General features: G+C 38.5%; 2 protein-coding genes across 2 annotated transcripts; both read left to right on the plus strand.

Moving 5' to 3' along the window:
- The first annotated feature begins 2,886 nt into the window (after positions 1–2,886).
- LOC131016180 (BTB/POZ and MATH domain-containing protein 2-like) lies at positions 2,887–7,009 on the plus strand. Its single transcript, XM_057944808.1, has 4 exons — positions 2,887–3,699; positions 4,187–4,535; positions 5,710–5,986; positions 6,543–7,009. Exons 1-4 carry the CDS (start codon positions 3,287–3,289, stop codon positions 6,719–6,721), a joined length of 1,218 nt encoding a protein of 405 aa, XP_057800791.1. The 5' UTR covers positions 2,887–3,286; the 3' UTR covers positions 6,722–7,009.
- Positions 7,010–7,871: 862 nt separating this feature from the next.
- Positions 7,872–8,533, plus strand: LOC131016181 (putative dynamin-related protein 4A). Its single transcript, XM_057944809.1, has one exon. The coding sequence runs from the start codon at positions 8,014–8,016 to the stop codon at positions 8,425–8,427; it is 414 nt and encodes a 137-aa protein (XP_057800792.1). The 5' UTR covers positions 7,872–8,013; the 3' UTR covers positions 8,428–8,533.
- The last annotated feature ends 10,483 nt before the right edge of the window (positions 8,534–19,016 follow it).

Here is a 19,016-nt window from a genome sequence, read left to right on the forward strand (position 1 = left end):
TTTAATTTGATATGCATATTAAATATTTTATAATTAATCGAATTTCACAATTTTAGAAAGAACAACAAATAAGAAGTTAAAGAAAATGAAAATAAATAGAAAAGTATATAGTTTAAACATAAATCTTCAATTTTATTATAACTACAAAACTGCCACTCAATTTTGAAATTAATTTGAAATTGATTTCAAATTGGAAACTCTCTTTTTTAATATAGTATAGATGTTTTAATGTTTACGTGAGAATGAATAACATATGCATAAACACATAAAAAATTATGAACAATAGATAATCGAATTGAACAAATAAATATAATATCTGTACAATTATATTAGTTCATTTATATGTTTGTGTGTATTATATGAATAAAATATTGACGATGAAGGTAATTTGTTGGTAAGATACTTCTCCTATGATTAGTAGTTCGGGGGTTCGAGTCATTTATAGAGCTAGAATGTGAATATATTTTTTTTATATAGATAATAATTTGAAAAAAATATAAATAAAATATGGGTTAAGTACCAAATACCCCCTATCGATGGCGTTCCTATCGCGTACAGGACCCTATAGTCAGGGTAAGCGCTGTTTACTACCTTAACGTGGCAAAATCGAACCAATTTCCCCCCCTCCCCCCCCCCCCGCGTTTTAACGGTGCTTAACACCGTTAGTTTTTAATTTTTAATTAAGGTGACAGCGAAAGAGGCCGTTGAGCCGCCGAGCCAGAATCTCACCATCGCCGGTCTTCTTCCATCACCATTCCAGGCCACCATATTCCATCACCATTTCATCGCCGGAATCTCACCAAATTCCTCCATCACCATCAGCAAACAACAACAAAAAAACCTCAAATCTTTAGTGAAAAAGCAGATCTATTGAATAAAAATGAAAAAACCCCTTTTCCTCCCCTCCCCCCTCCCAAATTCCAGGCCACCTTCAAAATCTCCTCCAAAATTTGGGGCACCGTCGTCGTCAATGGCGTCGCTGCCTACCGCTCGGCTCATGTGTGCAGATCGATTGCTAGAGCCTCAACCCATAGCATAGATCTACCGGGAAGAAAATGATAGAGAGAGAGAGAGAGAGGAAATAAAGAAATTGGGGGAAAATTGAAAAAGTGAATAGATGTCGGGTATGGTGTTGGGCCGGTGGCCACATCCCCAAAAGTTGAAGGAGCAGGCTGCAATGTCACAGAAGTTGAAGGAGTAGCAGCGGCTATGGCTTCGATGAGTTGTAGAGACAGAGCAGCGAAGGTGTCACAGTTTTGAGGATTCTTTTTTGTTTCAGTCGATGGAGGATTTGAAGGAGAAGAAGAGGGGGTGGGACGAGTTGGAGGAGGCGGAGGCTTCCGATGATGAGCTCACCGACGGCGTCTTCCTCATCTTTTTCCGGGGAATTGGAGGGTGAGGCGTGACTGAGTTGGTCCAAGTTGAGTTCCACTCGTCAGAACTCGGGAGTGAGTTCTGACTCGGGGGGAGAAAGTTGGGGCCCACCTTAATTAAAAATAAAAAATATATATTTATTCTAACGGTGTTAAGCACCGTTAAAACGCAGGGAGAAAATTGGTTAGATTTTGCCACGTTGAGGTAGTAAACAGCGCTTACCCTGACTATAGGGTCATGTACGTGATAGGGACGACATCGATAGGGGGTATTTGGTACTTAACCCATAAAATATTTACTTATTCATGCTAACCATCTCTTATTCATAATTTTTTTATATATTTATAACTGCCACCAAATATATGATATTCACTATATATATATATATATATATATATATATATATATATATAAATTGCTTATCTCTTTCTCGAATTGATCGGAAAAAGGTTTTGAATGAGCATCTCATGGGATAACCATAGCTTGTGAATCTTCTCGCAGTATGCTATGTAACTCAGGCATCAAAGGTTCGACTAGGATTGAGCCGTCGACCACCGGCCCCTGTCGACGACCCTCACCCCACCCTACGACCGCTCATTGAAACAACATTCTTATCCCTTGCCGACATTCCTCCCAGATGCCCAAACACTAGCTAAGAGAGATAAGGGTAACTAAAACAAGAAAAAATTATTCGAGGTTAAGATTAATTATCCCACCAATTTATCGGAATTCCGTTTTTGTGAGGAACAATAGTTTACCATCGGACCACGAATTTATTAATATGGACTACCCATATTTCTAATACATGGTACCAAATGGGGGTGATAAGGCTAATTTATTTGTCTATTTTGCTTTATCATCCTTACCACTGCCTTAGATAATACTATGTAAATTCGAGGCAGGTCGGGTACCCTACCTGTAAAATGCGGGTACCGGACCCTGAAATTTAAAATTTTTTAATGTGCACTCCCGTCTCACATGGCCTTTGTGGGTACTCGAATAACCTCAGTGGATATTCACCGTGAGTATACGAGTACCCCAAATTTTGAATTATTGCAAAATGAAGGTATTGTCTACTCACAAATTGTGGGTATCCAACTCACAATTCAAACTTTAAAACCGAATTTAAAAAATATTAAATTTAAAATAATAAAATTTCGTATTTTTAGTGGACGCATGAATAATAAAAATGACATCATTTTGATGGATAGATCATAGATCGAATAAATGATTATATCGACCATTTAACCAATCATCAATTGTACCAAAATACCACATTATTATTCACACATTGACACATAGATTAGAATGTCTACATTCATAGTTGGCGAGTCTTTATAATTGTATTAAATTAACAATACTAATACTGGAAATTATTTTAGTGTTGTAAATAAAATAATGCTTATCTGGTCCCACATGGAAGAAATGAACCAATGAGACGTGGCCAAGTATGAGAGAGACTAATGAAAGAGCAATATTTAGCTGCCACTCAATTTCTATTTATAGCGGTGGTCGTTTTTATCTCTTGTTCTTTAACCTTTCTCTATCTCTATAAATATAACCTTCTTCTCTTTCTCTCTCTAGAATAGCTCCGACCTTCGTCGTCGGCTCCATTCGGGAACCTAGAAATCGAGGAATTTCTCGCGTCAATTCCAATTCAAATAGAAGAAGAAACCCGAGGATTCCTCGCAATCGCCCCTGGAAAACCCTAGATTTCATTTTCTGTAGTCCACTTCCAGTCTAAATTCGTCCCAATTCACCTAGATCTGACCTCAATTCCCCCACCGGATCGTATTTATTTTCTTCGTCGAAGAAAATCTAGCCCAGAAAATCCCAATTGAATTACATTTCTACGTTAATATCAATTATAATTGGTGTAGAAATCCAATCAAGATTGCGAGAGGTGGGAATAATGGGCAGGTTTTACAAGGACACAGCGGATCCCTCGTCGTCGTTAACGTCCTCTCCGGCGGAGACAACGTCAACGTCGAAGACGGAGACGGTTAATGGCTCCCACGATTTTAAGATCACGGGGTATTCGTTGTCGAAGGGAATTGGGATTGGGAAGTACATAGCGTCGGATACGTTTATGGTTGGTGGGTATTCGTGGGCAGTTTACTTTTATCCTGATGGAAAGAGTGCGGAGGATAATGCTACTTATGTTTCGCTTTTCATCGCGTTAGCTAGTGAAGGCACCGACGTCAGGGCACTCTTTGAGCTGACTCTCTTGGATCAAAGTGGAAGGGAGAGGCACAAAGTTCATAGCCATTTCGGTAGGGCGTTGGAGACAGGACCGTATACTCTTAAATACAGAGGCAGCATGTGGTGAGTTCTTGTTATCAACTTTTTTCTTGTTTGTGAAATGTAACTGAATGCGAAGTGCGATAGTATCCCTATTTTTTCTTGCGTGTTAATATTGAAGGATATTTATACAGGAAAAATGAGATGGACTAGTTGGACAAGTATGCTAGCTATCTTCAGTAAGATTACTGTCTGTCTGCTTTTGTGTGTAGTGTATCTTATGTGTTTATGTTTTGTTCATGCTTATTAGTATTCGATGGTAATTGTCTTCACAATAGGTTTCTCTGTGTTGCCTTCGTCAATTTTGTCTCTTTATTGAATGTTTGTTCATGGCACTATTTGTATACAATTATCAAGCTTATTGCAACCAATCCATGAGCTTTCATTCATGAAGAGTTTAATATTTGTTGATTGTGCTATGGGACCTATATTCAAATAAATGCAAGCTGACAAAGTAATGTATTGTCTGAAAGGAGAGAATAGTAAAGTTAAAGCTCAAATTTGGCTGCAGGGGTTACAAACGGTTTTACAAAAGAACTGCTCTGGAAGCATCTGATTACCTGAAGGATGATTGCCTTCACGTCCATTGCTGTGTTGGTGTTGTTAAATCGCGCACAGAGGGACCTAAGATCTACTCGATTCCAGTTTCCCCATCAAATATTGGCCTACATTTTGGGCAGCTGCTAGAAGGTGGAAAAGGGACTGATGTAAATTTCGAAGTTGATGGAGAAACTTTTTCTGCACACAAGTTAGTTCTTGCTGCTCGATCGCCCGTCTTTAGAGCTCAATTATATGGTCCAATGAAGGATCAAAATACGGAGTGTATAAAGATTGAAGACGTGGAGGCACCTGTATTTAAGGTTTTCTGCCAATCACTTTCATATTATAATACTAGTATACTGGATATTGTTTTGTGCTTGTGTATTAATTATTAGTTGTGCCTTGAGTTACAAATCTTAATATGAATTCTACATTGTCCAAATATATTGTTTCTGTGTTAATTTTTGTCGCTTTGCAAATCAAGAAACCATTTGCTTTGATGGAGCTTCTTCTTTTTAATTGTTTAAGCTGAGAACTACCTTTCAGTTTAGACTTTAGATAGTTTAGAGAACTATCTTATAAGCTCTTTAGAATAGCTTATATGATGGTTTAGAGTTCATAAGATCCTTCAAATTGTTTGACAATCTCTTCAAAGGAAGATCTTATTAGCTATCTCTAAATTTTACTTACCAAAGAAAAAAAAATAGCTATATCTAAATAAGATGTTTGGGATATTGTAAGCTGAAAGTAGGGCTTTTACCATCTGGAAGAATGTTCTTAATTTGGAAAACCCCATGTTAACCATTCTGAATACAAGTTTGCTATTAAACATCTTGTAAGATGTAGGAACTTATAAACTCTTTAAAATATCATTATGCAAACTCCCTCTTATTGTGAGAACATCTTGTTCAAGTACTTCTCTTCAGACAAACAGTGTAAAATTCGCACATGTTTCCTTCTACATTTTATCTTGTACTTTGGTTCTTATATGGTATATTTGGTTCATCTTTTTCACTCAACCATGAGATACTCAGTGATCACTTTCTGGTGCCAGTAGTTGTGTCATGGAAATGGCATAAACCTTTGCACTTGAACATGCATATTGGAGTTAATCTGCAAGCCTAGTGTCCTCACTATGCTTGATATGTAGCTCACTTTCTGTACAAGTGAAAATGAAGTTGATACATTTATATATGAACCAGCATCTTGTGGTGAACGGAATTTGGTGATTTTTTCCTTGAGTGATTAATCTGGCATATATGAGAACCATGAGCGAGATGCCACTTCGGAGGCCGTTATCCTGTTCCTATTTTACCACCTGTTTGTGAATGAAGAACTTGTGTGAATGTCTCTCCTTCTCTTTCTTAGTTATGTTTACTCATAAAATTTATTATATATTTGCAAAATGTTGGGTTACATGTTCTTTGCAATTTTTTAATGTTGTTGTGCGTTATAGATAATCACTATCTTTCTTTCCTTTCCCCCACCTTGCAGGCCCTGCTTCATTGGATGTATTGGGATGCACTTCCTGATTTTGAAGAGCTTACTGGACTGAACTCAAAAGGGGCCTCAACCTTGATGTCTCAGCATCTGCTTGCTGCGGCTGATCGGTATGGTTTAGATAGGTTGAGGTTGCTCTGTGAAGCTAACCTTTGTGAGGATGTCGCTATCAACACTGTTGCAACCACATTAGCACTTGCAGAACAACACCACTGTTTCCAGCTGAAATCTGTCTGTCTCAAATTTGTCGCACTTCCTGAAAATCTTAGAGGTAAATCGTGACATTGCAATGTATTTTAGTTTGGGAACAAAACATGGAACTGCACAGAATTTGGTTGCACCAGGGATCTAATTACGTTGGCACAAATAATTATGTCATAATAGTGTTTTGTATTGATAGGGCTTGGTCTTAAATCTATTGGCTATAAAATCGCACATTCTATCTTTCTACATATGCATGTTGACCAATGGCGAATAATCTGAAATCTGATGCACCTTGAGGTTCTCATAATTGCATGGTATGGTTGCATGGTTGCCTGAGTCCTGAATATCCCCAAGAATTTTGTGGGTATTATCGGTCTTCTTGACACCATACAAATCTATGCAGAATGATTGTGACAGCTTTGCTTTTTGAATCATTTTCACATGTTCAGGTTGCCTTATGGTCCTAAAATTTTATCAAATTGATTAATGAGATTCTATCAGTCTGTCTTTGTATATTATGATAATTGTTGTGTATCGTGTCCTTGTTTTCTCCTCAAACAAGGTAGTCTTGAAATCCCAACTGCTGTGGGACGGCCTCTAATAAGTCTGATCTCTTTTTGCAGCTGTCATGCAGACAGATGGTTTTGACTACCTTAAAGAAAGCTGTCCACATGTGCTCACTGAGTTATTGGAGTACGTTGCCAGGATCAATGAACACTCTATTGCTGTTGGGAAGCTAGGGATCGAAGGTATTCTAGATGGAGGGGATGTCAATGGTAGACGCGTCAAACAACGAATGTGAAAAGTCGCGATTGCCTAGTGATTTCCAATAGCTGAGTAAGAAAATACATTAGATCCTTCTTTAGGGTTTACTAGAAATATATTTTCCGGCTGCTGGTCGTGTTTGATACAGTGTAAATGATTTGCTTCCCTTCATTGTAATCTGGGATGGATCTCTCTAGAGCATGCACTCAACGCCCTCTGCCATAAAATTGTAAGATGTGTATGGTTGCCCTTACTTAACTAAGAACATGCCTATTCTGTAATTGATATTTTCCCCACCTTTTTATGCTGGCTACTGTTTCTGATAGTTGTTTGTTGTACTTTTTTTTCTGGAGAGAAGTAATTCGTTATATTGTTGAGTGCCTTGATTGCTACAGATGATTGTGTATAACATAGGTGACAATCCTTGATGATTGTGAGAATCGGATTACATTGTTAGATGAATGCATCAGTTAACCTCGAATCTCATTAGGGAGAAAATTTTACTTCTCTGAATGTAGTAAATTTTAATTCGAATGTTGTAACGTTATATTTTGACACTTAAATTGGTGCATGTAATAGTGTTGAGTCAAATTTTATTATACACCAGATTTGGTTTGACATTAGTGTGATGGATAAAAAGCTTTTAAACCATTGCTAAATCCATTTGTTATTCCTTGCATACACTACTGTATATCCTATTGATTGATTAGGTTGAAGAGCGACGTTATCTTAGATCGGGTTGGATAAAGAGGGTGTTTGGCTAAACTTATTTTAAAGAGCTTATATATTTCAACAGCTTATAAAATATTTTAAGAGCTTATTTCAATTATCAAAGTGTTGAATAATTGAACTGAGTATCTCCATCCCTAGGACCCCTAAGATTGCATTTATCGGTGACCTTTTGAGTGAGGTCGACCTGCCACATCATATATAAATAATTGAAAAAAAATAAGGGTTAAGGTGCAGATAGGCCCCTTAAGTGGAGACCCTTATAGCGTTTCACTCGTCTTACTCACTGTGTGTGCAATTTAGCCCCTAAAGTACCAAAAATCGAACATTTAACCCCCTCTGCCCTAACTCTGTCAGTCAACCGTTAGTTAGTAATTTTTTTTTATTTTTCATTCTAATTGTGGGGCCCACCTTCCTTTCTTCTTCTTCTACCTTCACACCAATCTCCTCAAAATATCCAAACACCATCACCAACAAGCTGAAGAAGAGGACCAAGAATCATCTTCGGCGACGGCTCATGACGCCCCCATCGTTTTCCCCTACAACGCCCGGATTCGGCCACTGCTGGACACCGTAGACAAGCTGCGCCACCTCAAGATCATGCAGGAAGGCATCCAGCTCCCCATCATCGTCGTCGTCGGCGATCAGTCCTCCGGCAAATCCAGCGTCCTCGAATCCCTCGCCGGCATCCGCCTTCCCCGCGGCGATGACATCTGCACCAGAGTCCCTCTCATCATGAGGCTCAAGAATCACCCGAGCCCCGAGCCTCAGCTCTCCCTCGAATTCAACGGCAGATCCGTTCAAATCGACGAAGCCAACGTCGTCGACGAGATCATGTACACCACTCAGGAAATCGAAGGCAAATGGAAGGGGATCTCCAACACCCCCTTGACTCTCGTCGTCAAGAAAAAAGGCGTCCCCGACCTCACCATGATCGATCTCCCCGAAATCACTAGGGTTCCAGTCAAGGGCCAACCTCTGCGTCAGAAACCGCATCGGCAACGAGACTTATGAAGAAGTGAGGGATGAAGAAGCCAACCTCTTCGACAATAATCCCCTGCTTTCGAGGAGAAGAAGATGAAGGAGAATGCGGCAGCGTCGGAGAGAGCGACGGCGGTGGAGATGAATACGAGGGTGACAACAGCGGTTTTCCTGGGGGAGTGGGGGTGAGAGGCGGTGGATAAGAGGGCGGAGAAGCCATTAGAGTGAAGGTAGAAGAAGAAGAAAGGAAGGTGGGCCCCACAATTAGAATTAAAAAAAATTACTAACTAACGGTTGACTGACGAAGTTAGGGCGGAGGGGGTTAAATGTTCGATTTTTGGTACTTTAGGGGCTAAATTGTACACACAGTGAGTAAGAGGAGTGAAACGTTATAAGAGCCTCCACTTAAGGGGCCTATTTGCACCTTAACCCAATAAAATATAACAAAACAAACCAACACACATAAAATTCAAGACTCGAAATTAATATATTCTTCCCACAAATGTTCAATTAACTCATTCCGAAGTTCGAGGTGAGCATCTCTATTTCTTAGCTCTCTATACCGAGATAGAAACTCTTGAAATCGAGCATTTTCATTTGTCTCCATCTCAACCTCCGGTAGTGGTGCCTCTCTAGCAACTTGAATTGGATTAGTAAGGTCACCTTCATATTCAATTATCATGTTATGCAATATTATACAAGTGGTCATTATAGCATGCAGTACTTCTTTATCCCAATAACGCATGGATCCAGCTACAATTGCAAAATGTGCTTGAAGAATTCCAAATGCACGTTCTACGTCTTTTTCTGCATGCTTCTTGTATCATTGCAAAATATTTTAATTTTTGAGTACGAGGCTCTTTAATTGTTTGCACAAGGGTAGCCCATTTAGGATATATACCGTCAGCTAAGTAATAACCCATATTATATTATTTTCATCTAATAACATAATTAGTTGGAGGGGCAATACCTTGAGTGAGATTATTGAAAAGATGCGATGAATCCAACTCGTTTATATTATTTTCATCTAATAACATAAGTTATGTCAAGTATAATTGGATAAACTGTCTTTACGAAAATATGAAATGTTTATGAAAATGCTTGCCCACTGAGTACATTAGTACTTAGCCCAAAAATACTTTCAAATATTTTCAGGTTGGCTGGTCAGTGCTGACGGGATAAGCTGATGCTAGGGTTCAACTTCCTATTAAGACTTCCGCTGTAGCACTAAATAATATCTTGTCTTTGTTTTCCCTAACTTAAGACATTCATATTTTATTTCGAATGACATATAGTTTTATGCTAGTTAATGTTGGTTATCAGAAGCATGAAACAAAACTTGTGATCCAAAAGGGTCTAGCCCGACTCGTTATCTAATTATTCGGGGTCAATAAGGATTTTTCCTTATGTTATTTCTATAAAATGATTGCACCTTGATTGTATTTTTTGCTTCAAGAATTGGGGTGTGACATAACATTTTTGGAAATCCTCGTTTTTCAACAATAAAGATAAGTCTAGCTATATCATTAGAAGTTGGTGTCCTTAAATATTCCGTTGAAAAAATCTCAATTATTGCACTACAAAATCTTTTGAGACTTTTAATCGAATTGCTCTCACTGATTTTCACATACTCATCAGTAGCATCTGCTGGACAACCATATGCCAATATGCGAAAAGCAGCAGTTGCCTTTTAAAGGCCAAAATGAAGAAAAAACAGTCTGAAGATACGGCATCTTTAATTATTGCAATGCAAAAATAGGTTGAGCAACTTGCGAAGGATATGAAGACAACTAATGCACGATTGGAACATCATTTAGCCATTCAAGCTAAAAACTCACGCACTTAAGGAAATGAATGAAGAAAATAAAATTATATTTATGGACTTGAGCTCCATTCAAGATCCACACGTTCGTGCATTTACTGAAGTTGAAAGAAGACTTATTTTACAGAAAAGAGCTCAACAATAAGGTCAATCGAATCCTTTTGAAGCTGGAACATATTCTTCATATTTCAATAATATTGGAGCATCTGGTTATAGGGGTGTAAATGAATCAAATAATTTTGGTTCGATTCGAATTTTTGATATTCGAATACGAATACAAATAATTTTTGTGATTCGTTTAGTTATCGAATACGATTCGAGAATCACGATATTCAATTATGTATTAAAAAATATTCGATAAATATATATATATATATATACTAAAAAATAAATAATAAAATAGATTTAAAGTAAAATAAAAAAATACTAATATTTATTAAAATAAAAGTGAATTACAATAATAGCATTGTTGATAGCATTCACATGCTTGCTTTATTTATTCAAATAATTCTAGTTAATTGACGTGCTATGACGTACTTCTATTTATTGAAGTGTTATAAGAGTTCTTATTGATGCTTGCTTTATTCAAATGCTTCCTTATGCTATCCAAACTTTTGAATATTAGGTTTGTATTATAATTTGAGAGTTGGATTTTGAAACAGAAGTATATATTTTTAGCATATATTATTGAATTTTTAAGTAAATGTAATGTGCGTGATCTCCATATTATTTGAAATATTATTTTAGAATTTTTCTTTATTAAAATCACAAATTGGAAATATTCGAATTAAACTAAATAGTAAGAATTTTCGAATAAAATATTCGATTTAAATTGTATAACATACACTTGTAAAAAATTTAAACGAATATTCGATTCGATTCGAGTATTTGCGAATTAGTATACGAATCGAATACGAATAGTAAAATATGATTCGAAAGATATTCGAATACCGATTCGAATATGCAATTACTTTTACGAATATGAATCGAATCCAATGATATTTGATTCGATTCGATTCGATTCGGTTCATTTATATCCCTATCTGGTTATAGTCTACCAGATTATTAGATTAGAATTATTAGATTAATTTCGTATTTCTCGTGTAGTTTAAATATTTGCGTCTGCTTGATTTGAATTATGTTGTCTAATTTCAATTATGTTGTTTTTATGTCATGTGGTATTTATATTATTATATTGTTTTAAACATTATTGTATTATACTCCATCCGACCCATCACAAATGTCTCATTACTTCTGGGCACAGAGATTAAGAAATGTATAATTAGTAGGTAAAGTGGATTGATGGAAATTATACTAGCACGTCCTCCCGTGCGATGCACGGGTCGAGACAACTTTTATACAATTTTTTTTTAATTTTTTTGTGATAAACTGTTTTTTGGTTCATTCACGAAAAATTTGCCACTTCATTATATATTAGGATCCACACAATGCTACCCGCAACTTCATTCTCATTTTATTAAGATTGGTGACATCCAAAAATTTTAAATTTTTTTATTTTTTTAAAAAATTAAAATTTTAAATTATATAATGCCATTATTTATAAGTTAAATTAATTGATAACAAAAACATAAATTATATAAATTTATCTAATATTATTTTATTTCAAGTAGTGTAAAATAATGATGTTGTCAATTCAATTAGATAATACTCCATCCGTCCCGACTACTATGAGATCATTTTTTTTACATGAGAATTTAGAAAGTAGTGTTTTGTGTCTAGATGAAAAAGTGAATATTTGAATAAACGATAATTTTTTTGTCAAATAAAGAAATGTCTCAAAATAGGTGAGACACTCAAAATGAAAATTTTCTCAAGACAGGTGGGGCGGAGGGAATATAAAAATTAAATTATGAAGAAAAATTAGATTAAAATTATAGTAACACATTTAGAGATTTTTTATATATATAACCAATTGTGTATATACATATTACAATTACAATTACATATTAAAATAATTACAATAGTCAATTACAATACAAACGGAAAATTAGCATCGTTTCTGGCGGATAATAGTTGCTACGTTTGGCCGCCGGCATAGAAGCAATCTCCTCCACGTCGGGATCGAGATCGGCAACAGCGACAAAGCGGGGGTTCAAATTGGTGGCCGCCGCTTGAAAGGCATTCGATTCTTGCGTGAACGGCGAGAATCCTTGTCTGGAAGCATTTGATTCGCCGGGGGATGGATTTTGAGGGTGTTCACGCCAATAGTTGCTCCAATCGTCTTCCATTGCTATTTGTTGAAATAATGTAGAAGATGAGGAGAATGGATGAATGAGGAGAATGGATGAATGTTTGAGGATGAAGAAGAAAATGAGGTTGTATATGTATATATAGAGGGGCTATAGAAAAAAAAAAAAAAAAAAACGCCAACGGGAAAAAAAAACGGTAAAAAACGGCTACTGATTCATTTTAAATTTTGTTTTTTAATTTTCCTTTTTTTTGTGGTTCGAAAAGGGGCGCGTGTTTACACGCCCCCTCCTTCGCTCCCGTCTCCGCCGAGTGCGATGCATCGCCCCCCCTCACACCCGGGTGCAGCAACGGCGCTGGGTGCGATAGGCCGGGTTCGATCCGGCCATCGCACCCAGCGATGCTGATGCTCTTATATAAATTAAGATTGTAAATGAATCCATAATTTAACTGAATGTGATATTGGATCAAATATTAATGAATTATAATGTGGATATATATTCAAACTCTATTTAAGTAGAGGACCCACAATTTTTTTACTGTCCATTGTGATTTGTGAGTATTTGTTAAACCTAATTATCATAGTTGTATCCCCTCAAAATAAGTACTCCCTCCGTCCGCCAAGATTATGTAAAAATTACTATATTTGGCGTCCGCCAAGATTATGTCACTTTCCTTTTATGACAATGGTCCCACCTGTTACAATGGGGTACACGATCGAGTGAACTTTTACAACTCAAACTAAACAATCGTAGCTAGGAAACTGAACTAAGAAAATAAGCAAATTAGAAATAACAAGGAAGCTGGGAAGAAAATACAACGAAATAAACAAACGTGAGAATGGCGTCGAGTCGAGATGAATCTCTTCCCGCAAGAAGATTATCGCCCCGGTAGTGCTCACGGTGTTGGCGAATCTTCCCCAAAGGTAAAACGACGACGTCTCGTTGGATGTAGCACCACAATCCGACGAGCTCCGGCGAACGTAATGGGATCGAGAACTGAGCAGAATGCAGTGAGAAAAAGTGAGCAATATGCAGATTTTCGTATATCATGCTTATGCACTAAGACCTCTATTTATAAGCCATTCACCATGAGGGGAATTCAATCTGCATAATGGGAAATTAATCCACTATGTAACTGTCTGGATGTTACAACATTGAAGTTAGCTGCAAGAATTCAAAAGAATTCAAATTTTGAATTCAAACACAGTGTGCAGTTTCGAAACTGCCATGCCATGTTGCTGCTTCTGCTTCTTCAACGTTAATAGGGCTTGGGCTGATACAAAATTGGTTGGGCTGGAGATAAATAATAAACTGTTGGGCCAAGAATAAAATTTAATCAAAAGCCCAAAAGTATTTTGTCCAAAAAATTATATAGTTTGGACCCAAACACCACCCAAAGCACCAATTGCCAAGATCCAAGTCATTGGCCGCGGCCCGTACCTGACCCGACCCGCCCGTCCGATCGATCGTCGGCGGCGGCGCGCGAGGCCAAGGCCTTCATCCAAGCCCACTAGCAAGCCCACAAGTTATTAGCTCCATGAACATAGCTATTCTTATACAAGAGTATTCTTCCCTTGTTTTCCAATGTGGGACAATAACACTTCACAAGTGTTATTTCCCTTCTCAACATCCAAACTTTGATATACAATATCTCACTCACCGGAAATCGATTTTGAGACTTCAAGTATACCACGTTCATCTACTCGAGACGTAGATTAACATCCACTAATTATTTCAATTAAATAACAAATATTTAATTAAATAATTAATTTCAGAAATGGTCTAAAAACCATATTTCCAACAATCCCCCACATGAGTGAGAAAGCCGTATGCAGATGTATGCAGACACTTAGCTCAATCCTCTTAAGAAACAATATAGCATTTGGAAAGGTAGCTTGTGGCTTTGAACCTACCATAGTCAATTTTATCAAGTATACCGGCGGCCTAGTGGATATGGTTCCTTGAACTAGTCCTCCTCGGTGTATACTGAGTCAACAAAATTGACACAACATTGCTTCAATCCTCATTCGTTCTTACGTTTGTGTCCATTACAGGCCTTGGAACACCCCTTTGGATTCATAAGTGTTTCAATCGAAGCGGCCACTCTTACACTTATATAGGTAACTCTTAACTCAAGCATCCTGCTATACTTGTCCTCATTGAGGAGTTCTAGAGTTATTAAAAGTCAAAGACTTAACCTCACCACATGCAGGTTTTTCGAACACTCACTGTTCTACAAGGAATAGGTAACTCGAGTGTTCAACACACAGATTCTCATAGCTTAGTTGTCCCATTGAACCAAGTTCTTGGGATCCTCCAGTCATCATGGTTGGGTATCCACTATGATCATCTTTAAGATGTGGGTTTCAAACCCATTCCCCCTAACAGTCTATACATTTGATCTCGATGGATACTTTTAGTCAACAGATCGGCTATATTATCAATTGATCTTATATAATCAATTGTGATAACACCACTCGTGATCAAATGTCTCACGGTATTATGGCGTCGACGAATATGTCTCGACTTACCGTTATACAAATTATTTTGTGCTCGTCCGATAGCAGCTTGACTATCACAATGAATTATCACGGACGACACAGGTTTCGACCAACATGGAATATCCTCGAGGAAATTTCTAAGCCACTCGGCTTCTTCACCAGCTTTATCCAAAGCTATAAATTCAGATTCCATGGTCGATCTAGCAATACAAGTTTGCTTCTTGGATTTCCAAGACACAGCACCACCCCCTACAGTGAATACATAACCGCTCGTTGAGAACGAGTCTTTGGCATCAGATATCCAATTTGCATCACAATACCCTTCAAGTACAGGGGGCTCCCTAGTATAATGAATTGCATAGTTCTGAGTATATTTCAAATATCTCAAGACCCTTTCAAGAGCTTTCCAATGTTCATTACTAGGATTGGCTGTAAAGCTGCTCAACTTGTTGACCGAGCATGCTATATCGGGACGAGTGCAGTTTGTTAGATACATCAAGCTCCCAATAATCTTAGCATATTCTATCGCATCAACAGGTTCTCCCTTATGTACATTCAAATGTACACTAGGTTCCCATGGAGTCTTAGCTATTGGCTTGTCAAAAGCATTGAACTTCTTTAACACTTTCTCAACATAGTGAGATTGTGTTATAACAATACCATCATGCTTTCTTAGAATTTTAATTCCAAGAATTACATCAGCTAAGCCCATATCTTTCATGCTAAAGTTTTTACTTAGCATATTTTTCGTTTCTTGAATCACTCTGGAATTACTCCCCATGATGAGCATGTCATCTACATAAAGACAAACAATAACATAGCCGTTATTAGAATTCTTAATGTAGACGCACTTGTCACACTCATTGATTTTAAATCCATTTGACAATATTACGCCGTCAAATTTCAAATGCCATTGAAGCGGTGCTTGCTTCAATCCATATAAAGACCGTTGGAGTTTGCATACTTTGTGCTCTTGCCCAGGTACTACAAACCCTTCAGGTTGCTTCATATATATTTCATCTTCCAACTCGCCGTACAAGAATGCAGTTTTCACATCCATTTGGTGAATCTCGAGATTGTGCAAAGCAGCAATAGCGAGAAGCATCCTAATAGATGTTAACCTAGTCACAGGCGAATAGGTATCAAAGAAATCATACCCTTCTTTCTGCCTGAAACCTTGAACGACAAGTCGGGCTTTGTACTTATCTATAGTACCATCAGATTTGTACTTCTTCTTTAGGATCCATTTGCATCCTAAAGCTTTACTTCCAGGTGGTAGATCCACTAACACCCAAGTATGATTTTGCATAATGGAATCAATCTCAATATCGATTGCCTCTTTTCAAAGAGTTGCATCGGAGCCAGATAAAGCTTCTTTGATCGTCACCGGTTCGCCGTCTAACATTAAGACAACATAATCCGGTCCATAGACCTTAGCCTTTCTAACTCGTTCCCCACGTCTTGGTTCTACATCCACAGGTTTAGACCTTGGTCTTTTCCTATTAGGTGGTACAGGATTAGAACTCGTGGCATCATCTACTTGTGTAGAACTGCTAGCTACGTCTAAAGGTTTAGAACTTGTAGCTTCACACTCAACTCCATTATTTGAGTTAGACATACCCTTATCCTTATTGGGATATATATTTTCAAAAAATATAGCATTCCTTGATTCTATCGTTGTCCCAACATGTATATCGGGTATCCCCGATTTGTGCACTATGAAACGATAGGCACTGCTATTAAGTGCATAACCAATGAAGATACAATCTACCGTTTTAGGTCCAATTGTAACTTGTTTTGGTAAAGGCACTTCAACCTTAGCTAAACACCCCCACACTTTGAGGTATTTATACGAAGGTTTCCTTCCTTTCCATAGCTCACAGGGAGTTACATCTTTCCCTTTGAGTGGAATCTTGTTCAAGATATAGTTAGCAGTTAAGACAGCTTCCCCCCACATGTTCTGGGGTAATCCTGAACTAATCAACAAGGCATTCATCATCTCCTTAAGTGTTCGATTCTTGCGTTCAGCAACGCCGTTAGATTGTGGTGAATAAGGAGCCGTCGTTTGATGGATTATACCACTTTCGTTGCATAATTCAGCAAACGGAGCTACATACTCTCCACCTCTATCACTTCGAACCATCTTAATTTGACATCCAAGTTGATTCTCGGCTTCATTTTTGAAGTTTTTAAAAGCTTCAATAGCCTCATCTTTACTTTTCAATAAGTAAAGGTAACAATACCTTGCACAATCGTCTATAAAGGTGATAAAGTACTTCTTACCGCCTCTAGTTTGCACAAACTTTAAATCACAAACGTCGGTGTGAATTAGTTCTAATGGTTTAGTGCTCCTTTCAACCGATTTAAACGGCAACTTAGCCATTTTGAGTAAATTCATTTTTACTAATCTTTTTATAGCATTTAGATTAACATGTCCAAGTCTACAATGCCATAAATCGGAACACTCAATCAAGTAAGCAGAAGAAGTAGATTCTTTCTTATTGATAGTTGCCTTGGCAGGCTTACAAGCTCTCACGCCAAGTTTGAAAAGCCCTTCGGAGGCATAGCCTTTTCCAATGAACTTTTCCCACTTGCGAATTACAACATAATCAGCTTTGAAAAACAATTCAAAATCTTTCTTAGTGAGCTTAATGCCCGAAATCAAATTCTTTCGGACGGTGGGAACATGTAGCACGTCCTTCAAGGTGATCTCCACGCCTGAAGTGAGTTGAAGAACCACATCTCCCATGCCAAGGACTTGAGAAGTCCGCTCGCTAGCCTCCATGATCGTCTTGTTTTCCACTTCTTTGTAGTTGTGGAACAACTAACGATTGATGCAAATGTGGACGGTAGCGCCGGTATCCACGAACCAAGCATTTGGGCTATCAACATGATTCACCTCGGAAATCATTGCAGCAAAGTCGTCTTGGTTTCAATCGTCAAAGTCCTTCTCGACGTTGTTGACGTTGTTCTTCGCCTTCTTCCGCTTTGGCTTGCGGCAATCCTTAGCCATGTGACCATGCTTGTCACAATTGAAACACACACCATCAAACTTTGATGGTTGTCCTCCACCTTGCTTCCCTTTGCCCTTGTTGTTGGGGTTAGGGCGACCACGCTTGTTGGAAGGTCCGCCTTTCTCGGTGAGATTGGCCTTTGCATCCATCGGCGCTTTGCCCTTTTGATCACGACTCCTCACGTGATCCTCCATTTGAAGCTTTGACACCAAGTTTGCCACGGACATCTCCGAGCGCTCATGCTTCAAAAGGTTTTGAAAGCTCCTCCAACTTGGTGGCAACTTCTCGATGATGATCGCTACAAGTAGCGCATCCGCCAAGGGCATTCCTTCGGCTTGAACTTCGTGTGAAAGAGTTTGGAACTCTTCCACTTGGTCCATCACGGAGCGGGAGTCGACCATCTTGTAGTCCAACCACTTGGCGACGACATACTTTGTAGTATTCGTCTTGTCCACTTGATATTTGAGATCAAGTGCCTCCCACACCTCTTTCGCGGTCTTGTGGACCTTGAAGACGTTGTAGAGCCGCTCGTCCAAGGACATGAGAACGGTGTTGCGGCACAAGTAGTCGCCTTGGCACCAATTCGCATACCCGGCACGAACCTCGAAGCTCGTCTCCCCTTCACTCGGGGTTGGAGGCGCATCCTCCGTCAAGAAACCGGTAAACCCCACGGTTGTGAGGTAGAACAATATCTTTTCTTGCCAATACTTGAAGTTCTTGCCCGAGAAAATGGAGGGTTTCTCGGCAAGACCCAACGTCCTCGACGTTTGCAATGGGGCCATGGTGGAAGTGGAACCACCCGTTGAGCCAAAGGATGAACCAATGAAAGTGGAGGCGGTGGAGCCGATGGTGGCGGAGGCAGTGGAGCCAATGGTGGCAGAGGCGGTTGAGCCAATGGTGGCGGAGGCGGTAGAGCCGTTGGTGGCGTTGCCGGCAGCAGGGATGGTGGACGCCATTTCTCCAAGCAAATGTTTTAGGTTTCGAAAGTTTTAATGTAAATTAAAATCCAATCTCGAACGTGCGGCAGCAGCGGATAATCTTCTTGCGATTGTTACAATGGGGTACACGATCGAGT

The sequence above is a fragment of the Salvia miltiorrhiza genome, chromosome 3 (assembly GCF_028751815.1).
Source record: "Salvia miltiorrhiza cultivar Shanhuang (shh) chromosome 3, IMPLAD_Smil_shh, whole genome shotgun sequence".
NCBI lineage: Eukaryota > Viridiplantae > Streptophyta > Magnoliopsida > Lamiales > Lamiaceae > Salvia > Salvia miltiorrhiza.

Coding starts and splice junctions, on each gene's coding strand:
- LOC131016180 (XM_057944808.1), top strand. CDS start 3,287: ATGGGCAGGTTTTACAAGGACACAGCGGATCCCTCGTCGTCGTTAACG. Junction 3,700..4,186: donor AAATACAGAGGCAGCATGTG/GTGAGTTCTTGT, acceptor ATTTGGCTGCAG/GGGTTACAAACGGTTTTACA. Junction 5,987..6,542: donor ACTTCCTGAAAATCTTAGAG/GTAAATCGTGAC, acceptor CTCTTTTTGCAG/CTGTCATGCAGACAGATGGT.
- LOC131016181 (XM_057944809.1), top strand. CDS start 8,014: ATGCAGGAAGGCATCCAGCTCCCCATCATCGTCGTCGTCGGCGATCAG.